Below are 16,065 nucleotides of genomic sequence, written 5' to 3'. Positions count from 1 at the left end.
ACAATATGGAATGTGGCATAAAATGTAATACCATAATGGAATATGGCATAATATTAAGACATGGTCTTTGACCGCAACAAAGTTGTGATCTAATGAATAAAAAGACAGATCAGTTTAAACAAAGCAGACAGCATAGTTAGGATAAGTTGTGGCTCCAAACCTTCATTCACTGTCTAGAAAGAGCCAAAAGCCCTATCTGGAGACTTTGCCTGGAAAAGGATTTATATGGAGTTCCAGATTTACAGACAGAAACAGTCAGTTGGTGGAAAGTTCTAACATCAAGATAAATTGACATTTCTCTCTATACATTTTTTTTTATTTGTAGAACCACCCAAAGTCACTGTGATGCCCCAAAATCAGTCTTTCACAGGAGGGTCTGAGGTTTCCATCATGTGTTCTGCAACAGGTTATCCCAAACCAAAGATCGCTTGGACTATTAATGATATGTTTATCGTGGGTTCACACAGGTACTGGGTTTGTATCATGTTCTCTGCTTTTATTGAGTGAGAAAAATTGATGAAATTTATGGGCCAAACTGATCTCTGACCAAATATCTAAGATTAAGGGAAATTTGATCAAAATCCACAGCTTTAGATTTTTCCGAACAGTTTAAGAAATGTCAAATAAATATATCAATGATGAATTTATAGAGTTTGTGATTATTAAATCTTGAATTCAATAGCTGGGATCAATTGGTTTTCTGTACTCTGAGTTGTAAACATAACATTGTAACATTTGGTTTAACTTGAGTAATTGAAATGGGGATAATAAACTTTCTGTGGAGTAAAATAACAGTTTTAACAAATCTATTAAAGGCATTTAATAGAAGAGAGAGGGAGTGGCAAAGGACAGAACAGTAGCTCTAATTAAAGTGTGTGCAGACATTCTTTGTAACTATTTTTCACTTTTGCCATACTACATTAAGAGGTATTTTTTATTCTACTGGATGCTTTTTAAAGACAGTCAATCCTCACATGTTCAGACAGTGTAATAAATGTGTGAAACATAAACAACAAAGTTTCCATTACTCTTAGTTTGGTATGAGAAGGAGATCTTAGGTATGATCCCGCAAGCTGGGCATATTCTATTCCTAGATTCATTACTGACTCACTGTGTGACATGAGGCATTGCATCTCTCAGGTTTTCATTTGGAGGAACTGTTTAGCATAGCAATTCACTACACAGAGCAAGATTGCCTGGGTGCAAATTCCAGTTCTTCCATTTACTAACTCTGACTTTGGTCAAGTTGTATAACTTCCTTGCTTATCTGTAAAACAGAGCTAGGAATAGTATCTAACTCATTGGGTTGTTAGGAAGATTAAAAATCTTAATAAATGTAAAATTCTTAGAGTAATGCCTGGCATGTAACTAGTACTGGATACATGGTATCTATTACTGTTGTTGTTATTATTATTATTATTATTATTATTATTACATTTCTGCTTGTAAAATGATGTTGTTAATTATTTTTATAATCAGCACCAAAAATGTAAGTTTAAATATCTGAAAATAGTTAAAGGAAGATGCAATAGTATCTTGATACTGCTATTATGGTATTTTCAATTTTACTTTTTGTTTTTTATTCATAGGTATAGGATGACCTCAGAAGGTACCTTATTTATCAAAAATGCAGTTCCCAAAGATGCAGGAGTCTATGGTTGCCTGGCAAGTAATTCAGCTGGAACAGATAAACAGACCTCTACCCTCAGATACATTGGCAAGTATAATTAGTTTAAAATGCAATTAAAATAAGATGAGTATTACATCAAGCAATGTAATAGTATCTTTTTGAAAATTAATATTAGTAATACATTATACTTAATATTATAATTTATTATTCATTTCACACACTGATTAAAGATAACATTGTAACTAATTTAAGTTAAAAGGGCAGAGAGTTAGAAGCTTCCTTAGTCAACAGAAATTAAGGAAGCTTCCAGGTTATAGAAGAGTTCCAGATTGTCCAGTGTTCTATCCTACTAATCCTTCCATGGTTCATGTATTCTCTGAAGTATTTCACTTTTAGATTAACGAATTCTGTATCCTTTCTAGCTTATCTCAACTTTCATTGTGTAATTTATACTTATATTCAAAACTGTGTATAATATTATTTTCTCTTTTCATCTTCAATTTCCCCCTCCAAACTTAAACAGTTTTGGAAGTATAACTCAGGACAATTAGTCTATAGAATATTCCTTTTAATTTGGTCTTTCTTAGTTAGATAAAGAATAAAGGTATCATATGCTTGGGTCCAGGTTATAAATTGTGAATAATTAATGGCCTACAGTTCACCCTTTCATTTATTCTTATTTGACCTCATTCATAGTTAGATAGTAAAACTGTCAGAAGAGACAAAGGATAAAAAGAGCCATCAGAAAGAGAATTGTAGTTGGAGTGTACAGGTGAGGGAGGGAACAAAAGCATCACCAGTATTGAAACTAGAGCCTAGCAAGAAGTGGTCTCATTTATAGAAATGAGGAAGGCACACAATAAACACATTTAGAAGGGAAGATGAGCTCAGATTTGGAGATAATTGAATTTAAAATCTTCACAGAACACCCAGATATAGCAGGAACAAACAGTTGGGAATGTAGAACAAGTGGATGAAGCAGAATTTTACATTGCATTGTAGAAATAAATTTTGGTTCATTCACATACCATAGAAGCCAAAATATTAAATACATTTATTTAACTTATTAAGCATCTCTGGGTATGCAGCAAGCAAAGTGTTATGCTAGAGACTGTGGAGTGTAAAATTTAAAAAATGTATGTCATGCATTCTTTACCTTTCAAGAGCTTATGTAATGAGGGTGGATACATAAAGAAATATAAGACAGACAGGCAGGTACTACAGTGGGAGTTTAGTGTAGGGGAAGATTAAGTCAGACTGGGGAATTTTCAAAGTTTTCTCAAAGGAGTCAGGATTTAAGCTCAGTCTGGAAGAGTGAGTGGGATTTGAAGAGTTGTGCCAAAAGGCATTTTAGGAAGAGGAAATAGCTTTAGCAAAGGCAGGAAGATAGGAGTAAGATGTGTTCTGTTTTTGGCTACCAATGGAGCTCTGTACTTTGTGATAAATGAGGAAGTGTAATGGAGGGTAAGGTTAAAAAGAAAGCTATGCCCACTTTTTAATAGGGTTGTTTGTTTTTTCTTGCTGATTTGCTTGAGTTCTTTGTAAATTCTGGATATTAGCGCTTTGTCAAATGTGTAGCTTGCAAATATTTTCTTCCATTCTGTAGGTTATCTTTTGCTCTGTTGATTGTTTCCCTAGCTGTGTGGAAGTTTTTTAGTTTAATAAAATCCCATATATTAATTTTTGTCGTTGCATGATTGCCATTGGGGTCTTTTTTTTGCTTTTTTAAAATTATTTTAGTGTATTATGGGGGTACGAGTGTTAAGGTTACATATATTGCATTGGGGTCTTAATCATAAATTCTTTGCCTAGGCCGATATCAAGAAGAGTTTTTCCTACATTTTCCTCTAGAATTCTTACCATTTCATGCCTTAGATTTAAGTCTTTTATCCATCTTAAATCTAAGACATGAAATGTTGAATTAATTTTTGTGAGTGGTAAGAGGTAGGGGTACTGTTTCATTCTTCTGCACGTGGCTATCCAATTTTCCCAGCACCATTTATTGAATAGGGCTTCTTTTCCTCAGTGTAAATTGTTTTCTGCTTTGTCGAAGAGCAGTTGATTGTAGGTAGATGGTTTTATGTCTGGGTTCTCTTCTCTGTTCCATTGGTTTATGTCTCTATTTTTGTACCAATACTGTGCTGTTTTGGTTACTTAGCCTTGTAGTATAGTTTGAAGTCTGGTAATGTGATACGTCCTTTGACAAACAGCCTTCTTAAAAAGTGGGCAAAAGACATGAAGGGAAGCTTATTAAAAGAAGAAAAAGAAATGGCCAATAAACATATGAAAAAATCCTCAATGTCATTAATCATCAGGGAAATGCAAATTAAAACCACAATGAATATGAATTTACACCAGGAAGAATGGCTTTTATTAAAAAGTCCAAAAACAATAGATGCTGATGTGGATTCAGAGAGAAAGGAGTGCTTATACTTTGTTGGTTGGACCACAAATTAGTATAGCCCTTATGGAAAACAGTATGGAGATTCCTCAAAGAACTAAAAGTAGATCTACCATTTGATCCAGCAATCCCCACTATTGGGTGTTTACCTAAAGGAAAAGAAGGCTTTTCATCAAAAAGACACCTGCACTCAAATGTTTATAACAGCACAATTCACAATTGCAAAGGTGTGGAATCATCCCAAGTGCCCATCAATTCATGTGTATTAATAAAATGTGGTATACATGTATCATGGAGTACTACACAGCCATAAAAAAGATGAATTAATACCTTTTGCAACAATCTGGATGGAACTGGAGACCATTCTCCTAGGTGAAGTATCCCAAGAATGGAAAAACAAACACCACATATACTCACTATTAAATTGGGACTAACCAATGACCATACATGTGCACAGAGGGAAGTAAAACTTAGTGGAAATCAAATAGGGGAGTGGGGATGACAGGGGAGGAGCAAAACCTACCTAATGGGCACAATTAACACTATTAGGGTGATGGGCACAACCTATTGCCAGGACTGAAGCATTACAAAAGCAACCCATGTAAACTAAAACATTTGTACCCCCTTAATATTTTGAAATGGAAACAAAAAGAAAGCTATGTACCAATTCATGATTTTTAAAAAACAAGCATAGAATTTGGAAAGCAATGAGAATCACTGAAGATTTTCTAGCAGAGGAGTAACATAATCTTTTAGAAGTTACATTTATTTAAATTTGTTTCAAACTATCTCAGTTGAAATTTGGAAGTCCTAAAATGTCTAGTTAAAAGAAAATGTGTGAGTGAACTGAAGCATTGGGCCGAAGGGTGAAACAATGACAGCAAAGGAAAGAAACTTTATAAGTGTATTTACCATATACAGGGGAAAAGATTCAAAGCCAGGAGACTCTACTTTTAAAGAGAAAAATTTTTACCTTGGCATGCAGATATCTCTCCGTAGTTAGACACGAATATCCTTAAAATCACCTAGAAAATGTTATCAACAAATTTATCTACAATTGTGTAGCCCTCAAGTCTTAGTTTAACCATCAGTTTTATCATCATTCCTTTCGACTATATTTTTATTATAATTATCCCTCTCTCTGTTCCTTTAGTATCTTTTCTATAAGAGGTATTCAGCTTTCTAAGCTTTTTCATTGCTTATATGTCTCTTTTTCGTAAAGACCTTTTAATTAATTTCCTAAATATTTTGGACTTTGTTTTATCATAATCATTTCTGGTTTAAGTCCTTATTTTTGCCTGATATCCTTTTTAACCTTGCCAAGTGATCTTTTCATCATACACATCTATGTGCACATGCATTATAAGGGTTTCTTTCTGTTTATAAACACTGAAGTAGCCACAAGCACATAAATTCTGATAGGTCTTTTTATTGGTTCATTTAGTAAACATAAACAAGATCCATGTGGCCTTGTGCTAGATGTTAACCATTTACATGTTTGCTCTTTTCAGAAGCCCCAAAGTTGATGGTAGTTCAGAGTGAGCTCTTGGTTGCCCTTGGGGATACAACCGTCATGGAATGCAAAACCTCAGGTGTTCCTCCACCTCAAGTGAAATGGTTTAAAGGTACATTTCTTAAGTATGTTTGTATCTGGTTCACTTAGTTTTGTTTTTGATTTTTAAATGATTTGTTAAAAATTTGTTTTGGTGTATGACTTAGCAGCCCCATAAAATGTGTTTATGATCTCACTGGAGACGATAGTTCAAAATTCTGAACTCTAAATTTCAGGATTTGACATCTGGTATGGATTACAGGACTGTGAAAATCAAAGCAGGAAAAGTTCGCCTTGCTAATCCAGCTGAACATTCTCTTTGTTAGTTTAGGATTGTTTCCTGTAGAAAATTGTCCAAGAATACTTGGTTAACCTTTAAAATAGCTTCACTGATTTTAGTTCATTTTTCTTAGAGGTGATGGCTCTCACTAAAAAGTTTTCTAGATTCTCAAGGTTGCTTTCTATAAAGTGCTCAAAGATATACATGGAAGCTTACAGGTAATTGAAATACAAATGTATTTATTAGTCAGCTACTTCATGCATGGTAGATGCTAGTATCAAATATAGAAATTATCTTTCTATATTTGTGACATAAAAATTACGCTTCTGTTATTCTTTAATAAAATAGTCGTAATGTGCCACTTGGCCGTAGTGAGAATATACTTGGATCCTGGTCCAGTCTCAGATGCTGACAGTAGATATCTGTGTAAAAATCCCTGCTTCTGCTTCTGTTTCAGTTCTCCCAGTTTACAAGAAAGAAAAAGAAAAAAGTCCTGTAAACACCCTAACTGGGAGGTTGCTAGGATTATTGAAATGCTGTTTGCAAAATACTTTTTAATCTTCAGATGAAAAATGCTAAATATTACAATGCTCTATTGTTATGATTCTGTTTGTAAAATCCCAGACATTTCCATAGCAACAGGTTGATGTCATAATCACAAAATTATGAATTCACCTCGGGTTCAAACTCTTGGGGAACATGAGGTGAAAAACAAAAGCTTTATGTAGAAAACAAATATTTTTAAATTATATAAATCAAAAGCAAGGAGGGAAACTAGGAGATAATGCCATTTTCATGGTTTTCCACATTAAAAGATTTATAGTCTTCGTACTTTTGCTGATAAGAAAGCATTTTTGGATTTACTCCTTAATCAGGTTTCTGTCATTAAAATAAACTAATTTTATGTAAATACTTAACTCTCTGAATTGGCAATGAAATATATGTCATTTTTGCATTTACATTATAATTACATAGATCCAGAAAATGTGTTATAGAGATAGTACTTTTTAAAATTTCAAATGTCATTCAGTAGTTCATGATTAAAATACAAATTGAAAAAAGTCATGTACCATGCCAATTTCTCTGCCTATATATAGCAGAGTCCCACAGAAAGTCTTTTGTTCTCTCACCTTAGTTCTACTCTCTTGAATAAGTTAGTGTCCATGCCAATCTTGACTCCACAGATAGCTTGGAAACTAAAGGAGGAGGTAGAGAGCCATGCAGCCACCACACAGATTATAGAAATTCACTACCTATCAGTTTCTCCTCTTAACCACAGATATTACAGTTCAGTGGGTCCAGCAAATAACATACCATTTTTCTGTCCAAGTTATAAACCAGCAGAGATAGAACATAGGCATTAGATACTGACTGACCATATTGTAAGACATGTTCTTGAGTTTTATCACTAGGCAGAGCAGTCCTGGACCCTAGGATCAGGCCAACTTACCCCCCAGTCACAGGCAGACAAGTGACTGCATAAGTGGAGTCAGAACCACCAAGAGCAAAGATAGAGAACAAACTCCTCTGCGTGCAGACTGGGTCCAAAATGGAAGGGGTTGTGGAGAGGTGGGCCTTCCTATTCCATCTCCTCTGAGGACAAGGTACCAGAAAGGTTAGGAAAATCCTAACTTATGGAAAGCATAAGGATGGAGAGAAAGAGTTCCTGCCTTCACCATAAGAATAACTTTTTCAGCCAGGCACAGTGGCTCACACCTATAATCCTAGCACTCTGGGAAGCCAAGGTGGGAATATTTCTTGAGGTGAGTAGTTCGTGACTAGCCTGAGCAAGAGCGAGACCCCATCTCTACTAAAAATAGGGGAAAAAAATAGCCAGTCAACTAAAAATAGAAACAAAAAATTAGCTAGGCATGGTGGTGCATGCCTGTAGTCCCAGCTACTCAGGAGGTTGAGGCAGGAGGGTACTTGAGCCCAGGAGTTTGAGGTTGCTGTGAGCTAGGCTAACACCACGGCACTCTAGTAGGGCAACAGAGTGAGACTCTGACTCAAAACCAAAACAAAACAAAACAAAAACACCATTTTACATATATATATATATTTTTCTTCTGGAAAAATGCTGATTGAATAAAATTGGTGTTTGAAAAAAATAAACTATATTTCATTCAGACTATCAGAGAAAAGGGATTCCATAAATATAAATGCTATCTGGAAATTGTAGATCTTTTATTTTTAGAAATGAGCCACATAGAGTGGGTTCAAAGAAGAATCAGAGACACTGTTAAAATCTTATGAAATTTTTCTGGTAAAGTATTTTTAAAAATTGGATTTATTTATTTAGGCTGGTGGTTCTTAAAATATGGTTTTGAATCTCTGGGGCTTCTCATAATTCTTTTAGGGGATCCACAAGATGAAAACCATTTTCATAATAATACTACGATGTTGTCTTTTTCACTCTCATTGTCTCCCAAGTGAATAATGGAGTTTGTGAAGGCTGCATGTTATGTTATATCTAATAGAGTGAATGCAGAAGCAAATGCGAACCCTCAGCTATCTTCTGTTATGTTAGACATTAGGCATTCTAGAGAATTGCAAAAATCTGAAACAATGCCACTCTTCTCATTACATTTCTCTTGTTTTATAAAATATAATTTTCTTAAATGAACTGTGTTCATTATGTTAAAATGTCATGAGCTTATTATAAAATAATGAATGCATATGTTCTTAAATTTCTTGGGTTGGTTACTAAAATGTTAAATACAGTATAAATAAATATGATCCACATAAACAATAATTCACTAGGGTCCCCGATAATTTCTAAGAGTATTGTTAGGGGATCTTGGTACAAACATTTTTGATAACTACTTCATTATCATCAACTATTTGAAAGGCTCCTATGTCAGAGATAATGATCAATTTTAGTCTTTATGTCCACAGAGGCCATGATTGAATTTAAACTGCAGCAGAAAAAAAAGAATTCTCAATGATAATGATTGTAAATCCTGGTATAGATCATCAGCAAAGTTTATTTTACTATATATAACATTATTCTGATCTTATCTAGTATTAAAATTAAATAATCCCTATTTCAGGCCGGCCGTGGTGGCTCACACCTGTAATCCTAGCACTCTGGGAGGCCGAGGCGGGCAGATTGCTCGAGGTCAGGAGTTCGAAACCAGCCTGAGCAAGAGCAAGACCCCGTCTCTACTAAAAGTAGAAAGAAATTAATTGGCCAACTAATATATATAGAAAAAATTAGCCAGGCATGGTGGCGCATGCCTGTAGTCCCAGCTACTCTGGAGGCTGAGGCAGTAGGATCGCTTGAGCCCAGGAATTTGAGGTTGCTGTGAGCTAGGCTGACACCAGGGCACTCATTCTAGCCTGGGCAACAAAGTGAGACTCTGTCTCAAAAAAAAAAAAAAAGTAAATAATCACTATTTCATTTCCATCTAAAAATTCTGCAGTTATCCATGGCTTCTGAATAATTTGATGACTAATTTTTCATTAGAAATCAGGAGAGACTATCAAAATGTGATCAAACTTGATTGAACTAGTATTTTCCAATTTATTTTTTGTTTGATGACTGCTATTGTTTTTTCGTATTTGTATTTTTTAAAATTTTAACGGACTTTGGGGGTACAAGTTGAATTCCATTACATGTATAGTATATATTGTATAATAGTGGAGTCTGGTCTTTTGGTATATCTATCACACAAGTAGTATTCTTTAAACATTTTTATTTTGGAAAAAAGCTACTAGCAAAAAGGTCTTTATTTCATCCTGTTATGTCTTCTGACATATACAGAAGTAATATAAAAAGGAAGTAAATTCCAAAAATCTAAATGGATTTCCATTTAGTCCAAACATTTTAATACTTGATGAACAGCAAGGTCACATTGCATCCTCCCGTGGTGGGAGGAAAGTTTATGTCAACATCATCTGCTTTCATTTAGGAAAATTTCTCAGAGGCACACAGACACAGCTTCAGTTGCTGCTCTCATTCTCACGTGGCATGTAGTAGCAAGCTTAAAAGGATGATTGGGGTTTTAAATATTGGAATGCTGCAAAATACTTTGTTTTGGCTCTGACAGTTGGTTGCTAATGTAATTTTTTTTTTTTTAATTTAGAGCTCCTTTGACCTCCTCTCTTGTGAAAATTATATAAACACAAAGAGGATTGTCTCTCTATTGCCTTGAATCTGTTGCTTGATTCTGTTTTCAGTGTCCTAGACAATTACTGTACTGGCGCCTGGGTTCTCTTTGCCTGTTAGAAGCTAAGAGAGTTACTTTTATCATCCTCAGGCCCAGGGCACATGGCCAGTGTGTGACCTTTTGGAGAGTTACCTTTTCAGACTTGACATTTGGGAATGCTATAGAACTCTAAGAGCAATGGCCCTCCAAACTGGAAGTTTTTAAGATCCTAACGTGTCTGATGTCACTCATTACAAAAACAAACAAAAACAATGCAAACACTGAGCTGGCGTTAAACATCCAGTACTATGTACTTTTTAATGATACTGGCCATCCTGGTTAATTTCATTCTTTGGAGAGGAGACACCTTGAAGGAGGTGAAGCATCAGGAAAAGCCAAACCTAAATTACAGCTTTGTTGAGGCATTGTCTGCCTTCTAATAAAAGTGGTCCTTGGTAGGTTTGAGGTGCTGCCATTTCGATAAACTAAGAAAATCTCTTAGTTTCTCAAGCATTTCCTGAGAAACTGAAATGTATCCTGCTACAAAGATGGTAGACACCTCTTTTCAACACTCATCTTCCTATTCCCTTCTTACCTAACATAGCCACAGTTACCACTACCAGCCTTTCCTAGTTCCCCAACGTAGCTTCAAAGAGCTCATTCTTCTTTTTATATCTGTACATATGCATATATATATGAAATATTTGTACACAATTCATTACAGGTCAATATTTTATGTTATAGAAAGTGTTACGTTGTGGTGGACTCTTGTATTTAAGAACTTTGCAATCAATGTTATTCAGAAGTTTTGAAATCAAACCAACAGGTGATGTAAATACTTTAGCATTTAGTGTTCTTTCCTCTGCTTTGACTTAGGAGACCTTGAGTTGAAGTCTTCGCCATTCCTCATTATTGACCCTCTCTTGGGACTTTTGAAGATTCAGGAAACGCAAGATCTGGATGCTGGTGATTACACCTGTGTAGCCGTCAATGATGCTGGAAGAGCAACTGGCAAGATAACCCTGGATGTTGGCTGTAAGCACCCAAATCAGATAGATCAATTCGTTTTAGAATTGATCTGCTGTTTTTCCATGTTTAATATAACTTTGACATAATTTGGTAGAAATAGTTGTCAGAATGCCAAAATTAGAATGAACATTTCAGATTATTAACATAATAATGGTAGTTAGTATTTGCTAGTGCTCTTTTTGTACCATTCATTGTGTCAAGGACTTTTGTATGCATTATTTCATTAAACTCTCATGATAATCCTAAGAGGAAGATCCTATAATTATCTCCATTGCATAGATAAGGAAACTGAGGTGGATAAAGGTTAAGCAACTTGATCATGGTCACAGAGCTGGGGGGGGGGGTGCACAGCTTGGATATTTGAACTCAAGTTGTCTGACTTCAGAGACTATAGGTTTCACCCGTATATCATATATTGCCATTCTCCTATCAGGAGTCATCCATTCTGCCACCAAATTTCTAAGTGTTAACATCTGGAGGCCAGGAATTAGATTTTGGCCCTAGACCATATTTTGGAGATGTCAATGACAGCAAAGGTAGATGTCATTGTGCTTTTACTTTTTAAAAAAATTCTGTAGCAATTACTCCCCAGTATATAAAATAAAGTACTAACTACAAATAAATGTCAATCATAATATGAAGGATACAATGTGTGTGACAACCATATTTACATTACTCAAGAAGTTTGGTTCTCCCTCCTTTGTCTCTCTATCTCAAGTATCTTTAAAAAAAAATCCCCACACAATGTGGTAAAACACTAAATAAAACAGAGGTCAGTGTGTATGAAAAAGAACCTGGCAGCTTAATTTGAACAGATAAACAGTCGTATCACTTAAAACTTATAAAATGACATTTCATTAAATTGTATTGTATTCATGTATGATGATTTTCATGCCAAAATTATTTTTTATTAATAAAAGTTAGGAAGTATAAAGAAAACCCATCTTTTTTTTAGAATACAGTAACATAAAACATTTTAGTTCTACTATGTTAAGTCTTTAAATGAAAATTATGGGCCTCTAAGTTGATATTTTGTTTCATGTAAGCTGAATTTTTTTCCTCCTGGGATCTTTTAGGATCCCTTTGCCCCTGGGCTGTCTGTGAACACTATGCGTTCTTGGTGATTATGCCCTTGGGGTAGAATCAACAAAGCTGGAAATGACCACAAAGACCACTATAGAGTCTGTCTTGGGCACTGCAAGAAGTGTTTGAACCATGACTAAACTCTGTGGTTATTAAGGGAAATGTCTTGAAAATAACATTGGAATCTCTGAGTGGAAAGTATCTCTGAACTTACCAGCAGGATGTGAAAGACAGCAATGCTTCTAGAAATGTAAGACCCAAATGAAGAGGGTCCCTAGATACAGAATTCTTGTTTTCAAAAAATATACTGAGTATAACATTTTAATTCTCAACATTTTTTAGTTCTGCTTCCCCCTCTTGTCCTGCATATATATTTCATATTTGCCCAACATTCTTTTCAAGTGGTCTAGCTCTAGAGGAAGAGAGAAACAGCCTCAGTAATTGTTCCCAGCAAAAAGGTAATGGCATCCTCAGCCTCCTCAAAGTTTGTAGGACACCTAGGAATCTTACACATGCTTCTTCACTTACTACTTCTTGATAATCTTTTTTAGCTTCTGAGTTTTCCAAGTTCTCCTTTCTGTACAGTGGTACATCATGAAGGGCTAGGGCTGTCTTTGCTGAGGTGACTTGTATCAGATTAGGAAACATCCCAACTAATGTTTCATATTTATGATCCATTCCTTGCACTGCACTGAAATTTGTCTTATCTTCATTCATATTCGAGATCTTCACCTTCTATGACCCTCTCTAAGACAATGTCATTCTCAACTTTTATTCTAGTGATTGTCCTGATAAAACCATTAACTGAATTATTTGAATTATTTGCTTACTGTGACCTTGGCCATTGTTAACAATTGCAAAATATAACTTAGTGTTAAACTCGGCACCATTCATGTTTCTGTTATGCCTTAACTATTTCCTTATTCACCATTAAATCCCTCTTGTTGTAGCTTGCAAAGGTTGATTAGAAGTTGTCTGTTCACATAAAACTATTGCTACTTATTCTAGCAGATATAAGACATAAATGCCAATAACCATGGAAATCACAGCTGTAGTGATGATTGTAGTTATCACTATTAAGTTTAAAGGCAAAGACACTACAAATCAAAACTTTCCCCAGAATTTAGATAGTGGTTAAGAGAAGCTTCTCTGGAGAGAGAATGGGTCAACATATCACCTATAACTGCTGTTGCCCTAAAGTTGTTTAATACAACATATGTCAAGTAGATGAATATTAATTTCACAAGTTAAGTGGTCATTTTGGGTCTCTGGGTCTTGAAAAATAATAAGAAAATGTCTATACAATAGCAACATAGTATTTAAGATTATGCATTGGGTTTTTAATATAAAAGTCACCATCTCAACTTGACTTTTTAAAGAAAAGGCTGAGACAAGTACTAAACTTAGTAATGCATAAAATTATTAATTTGAGTTATAGAACTATTGGACATAAATATAAGTAGCTTATGACTTAAGAAAAACACACTTTTATACATATCATGTAGTTATTTGGGCTTTCAGATTGTTTTTATGGGCCTGTTACTTGACATTAATAATACTAGATCAAAAAATAATGAAAAGACTATTTAAGATCATTTCTGATTTCTAGCTTCTTGTACTGAGTGTCCTTTTTCCTATTGCTCATCATCATGGCTTTAAAGTATGGACATTTCAGGTCAACAGGGAAAGATACCAATGGTTTTTATTCTTTCTAAAAAGGGATAGTGGATTGTGAAGTCATTTGGAAGAAAAGAGGATTGGCTACATCAAACAAAAAGTTGACGTGGCAACAATTTTATTTGTAGCATTCCATACCACACAAGGTTTGAGTCTTAGACTGTGGTTTCATGCTTTGTGGTTTGGTAGAACAAAAACAATGTGTCCAATCATTTTTGGAAAGAAAATCTCTGACTAAAATAATACAAGAGTTGCCATATTGAATGTATGTATATTTAATTGTCCCTCAGGGTCCTAGAATAATTTTATGGAATAACGTTTAGTGTAAAATGATCAATCTGTTTGTGATTTTTATATTTTCAAAATAATGTGCACACAGAGCCATATATACATGTAAGTGATATCAAAACTGTATTATGGCATTAACCCTGCACAGGTGGCAATTTGTGCTCAAGGTGCTTGGCCGCAAATACTCAGGCAATCACTGGGGATCAAAAATTATCCTAACAGGCTACATGGGGGAGCCAAAATTGAAATTAACAACAGACACATTAAACTCCTGAAATGAGATTTAAGCACTTCATGCTACAATATTTTACTAATTTTAATGATACCTAATATTTGGGTGATTACTATATACTAAATGATTAATAAAGATTATCTCTTTTAACAAAATAAGATAGGAAATGTTATTATCTCCTTTTTGTTCATGGGGAAATTTAAACTGGGGGAGGTAACATAATTTTCCCCCCAAAATAATAATAACTTCCCAAGCCTACAGACAGAGCAATAGTAGAACTGCCATTTGAAAGCACTTAGTGAGCATGTTCACCTGTCTAATCAAGCAGCCTCTTCTGTACAGCATCATGCACTGTACTACACTGGTCTTCTTCCCCTAGTTTCATTAATCTGTTTACCATCCACCCAATGTAATTCACTTGGAGTTTGTGTTGGCCACACTCAGGAGTAGGAAGTGTTTAAAAAGCTTCTTGGCTGAGCTAAGCTGCTTCATTTTTGAGGTTTGCTTGTCATTGATGCTGTCTTGGCTGCTTACCTAGTGCCTGGTATTCTCATTTGCCTTGTTTTCTGATACAAGTACATATACTCCTTGACCTTGTGCTTGTCTTGTGCCTGGTTGCCGTTCCTAAAGCTGCTTCACAACAGATGATTTCTCTTGCTTTAATTGAGTTTTGTTGGCACAATTTGAGATTTGCTTATCCTTTTTTGTTCTTGGCTTTCTTAGTTCTGAAAATTCAAATTTGTCTTCATTTTCATTAATGCCAATGTTCTGATGTGTCAGTAAACTGGGTTTTCTTCCAAGTACTTGGTAGATCCCAGCCTTCTGCATATCTTTGTGCTGTTCTGGAATTTATTTTCTGTCCATCACCACATTCACCTGCTCATACTCTGAGCCTAACACATTCTTTAAACTTAAGCTCCATTTTTCAGAAAAGCTACCTGCTCTAGGATAAATGACTTTTATTTACCCAGAGAAAAGTAACTAAGCCTTAGAGACTTTGGGTAAGCAAGCTCTGAGCTACTTTATAAACTATTGTTAAGATATGTTCACTTTGCCCATTATTTTTGCAAGTCAAATTCCCATATGGATGAATTAAGAATCTAAACCCAGATACACTACTTCTTTTTAAAAACATATTGTTAAATTTTTGTATTTAATTTAATTTTGTTTAGGTTCAGTAAAAAAATTAAGGCTTCTGAAATTGCCATGTTTCTTTCAAAAGTGAAAGTTCAAATGTACTGGATCAAGGTTGTCACCCTCATACACACATATGCGTATACGCACACAAACACACACAGACTGGGTTATTACTGAAGTGTTTTCATATTGATTCAATAGTTCATAATAATTTAATAATTCATAATAATTCATTCACAAATATTTACTAGCCATGAATAATGCATAAGGTACCATGTTAGCTGCTGTAAAAGATAAAAATACAGTTGCAAATATAAAGTCTCTAGGAAAAAACCCACGAATCTATAGTCTAATTAATGTGGCTGAATGTGGTGATTGCCATGAGAATTGTAGAACGCAAGATCTCTGAACTGTCAGAGAGGAAAAAAAAATGATGTCCATCTCTGGAACCAGATTAAAGGATTATCAGTATTTTAATATCCAGAGATCAACAGCAGACATTACATTTGAAGGGGATGGTAATAATACAGGTACTGATAGGAGAAAAGTCATTCCTTATTTAGAGAAGAACAAGGGGTACTGTTTGTTTACCCAGAGAGAATTTGTGT

At 34.8% G+C, this 16,065-nt stretch overlaps 1 protein-coding gene across 1 annotated transcript in view; it reads left to right on the top strand.

Annotated features, from left to right (window-relative positions):
* Nucleotides 1-16,065, top strand: part of HMCN1 (hemicentin 1) — a 447,089-nt gene that overhangs the window by 210,845 nt on the left and 220,179 nt on the right. The window contains exons 12-15 of the mRNA XM_012736423.2: nt 326-467; nt 1,590-1,717; nt 5,543-5,656; nt 10,888-11,046. Coding sequence (XP_012591877.2) covers nt 326-467; nt 1,590-1,717; nt 5,543-5,656; nt 10,888-11,046 — 543 coding nt within the window. The remainder of the gene's footprint in view (nt 1-325; nt 468-1,589; nt 1,718-5,542; nt 5,657-10,887; nt 11,047-16,065) is intronic.

Source organism: Microcebus murinus, chromosome 23 (assembly GCF_040939455.1).
Source record: "Microcebus murinus isolate Inina chromosome 23, M.murinus_Inina_mat1.0, whole genome shotgun sequence".
Classification (NCBI taxonomy): domain Eukaryota; kingdom Metazoa; phylum Chordata; class Mammalia; order Primates; family Cheirogaleidae; genus Microcebus; species Microcebus murinus.
This window is presented reverse-complemented; position numbering and strand designations above follow the sequence as displayed.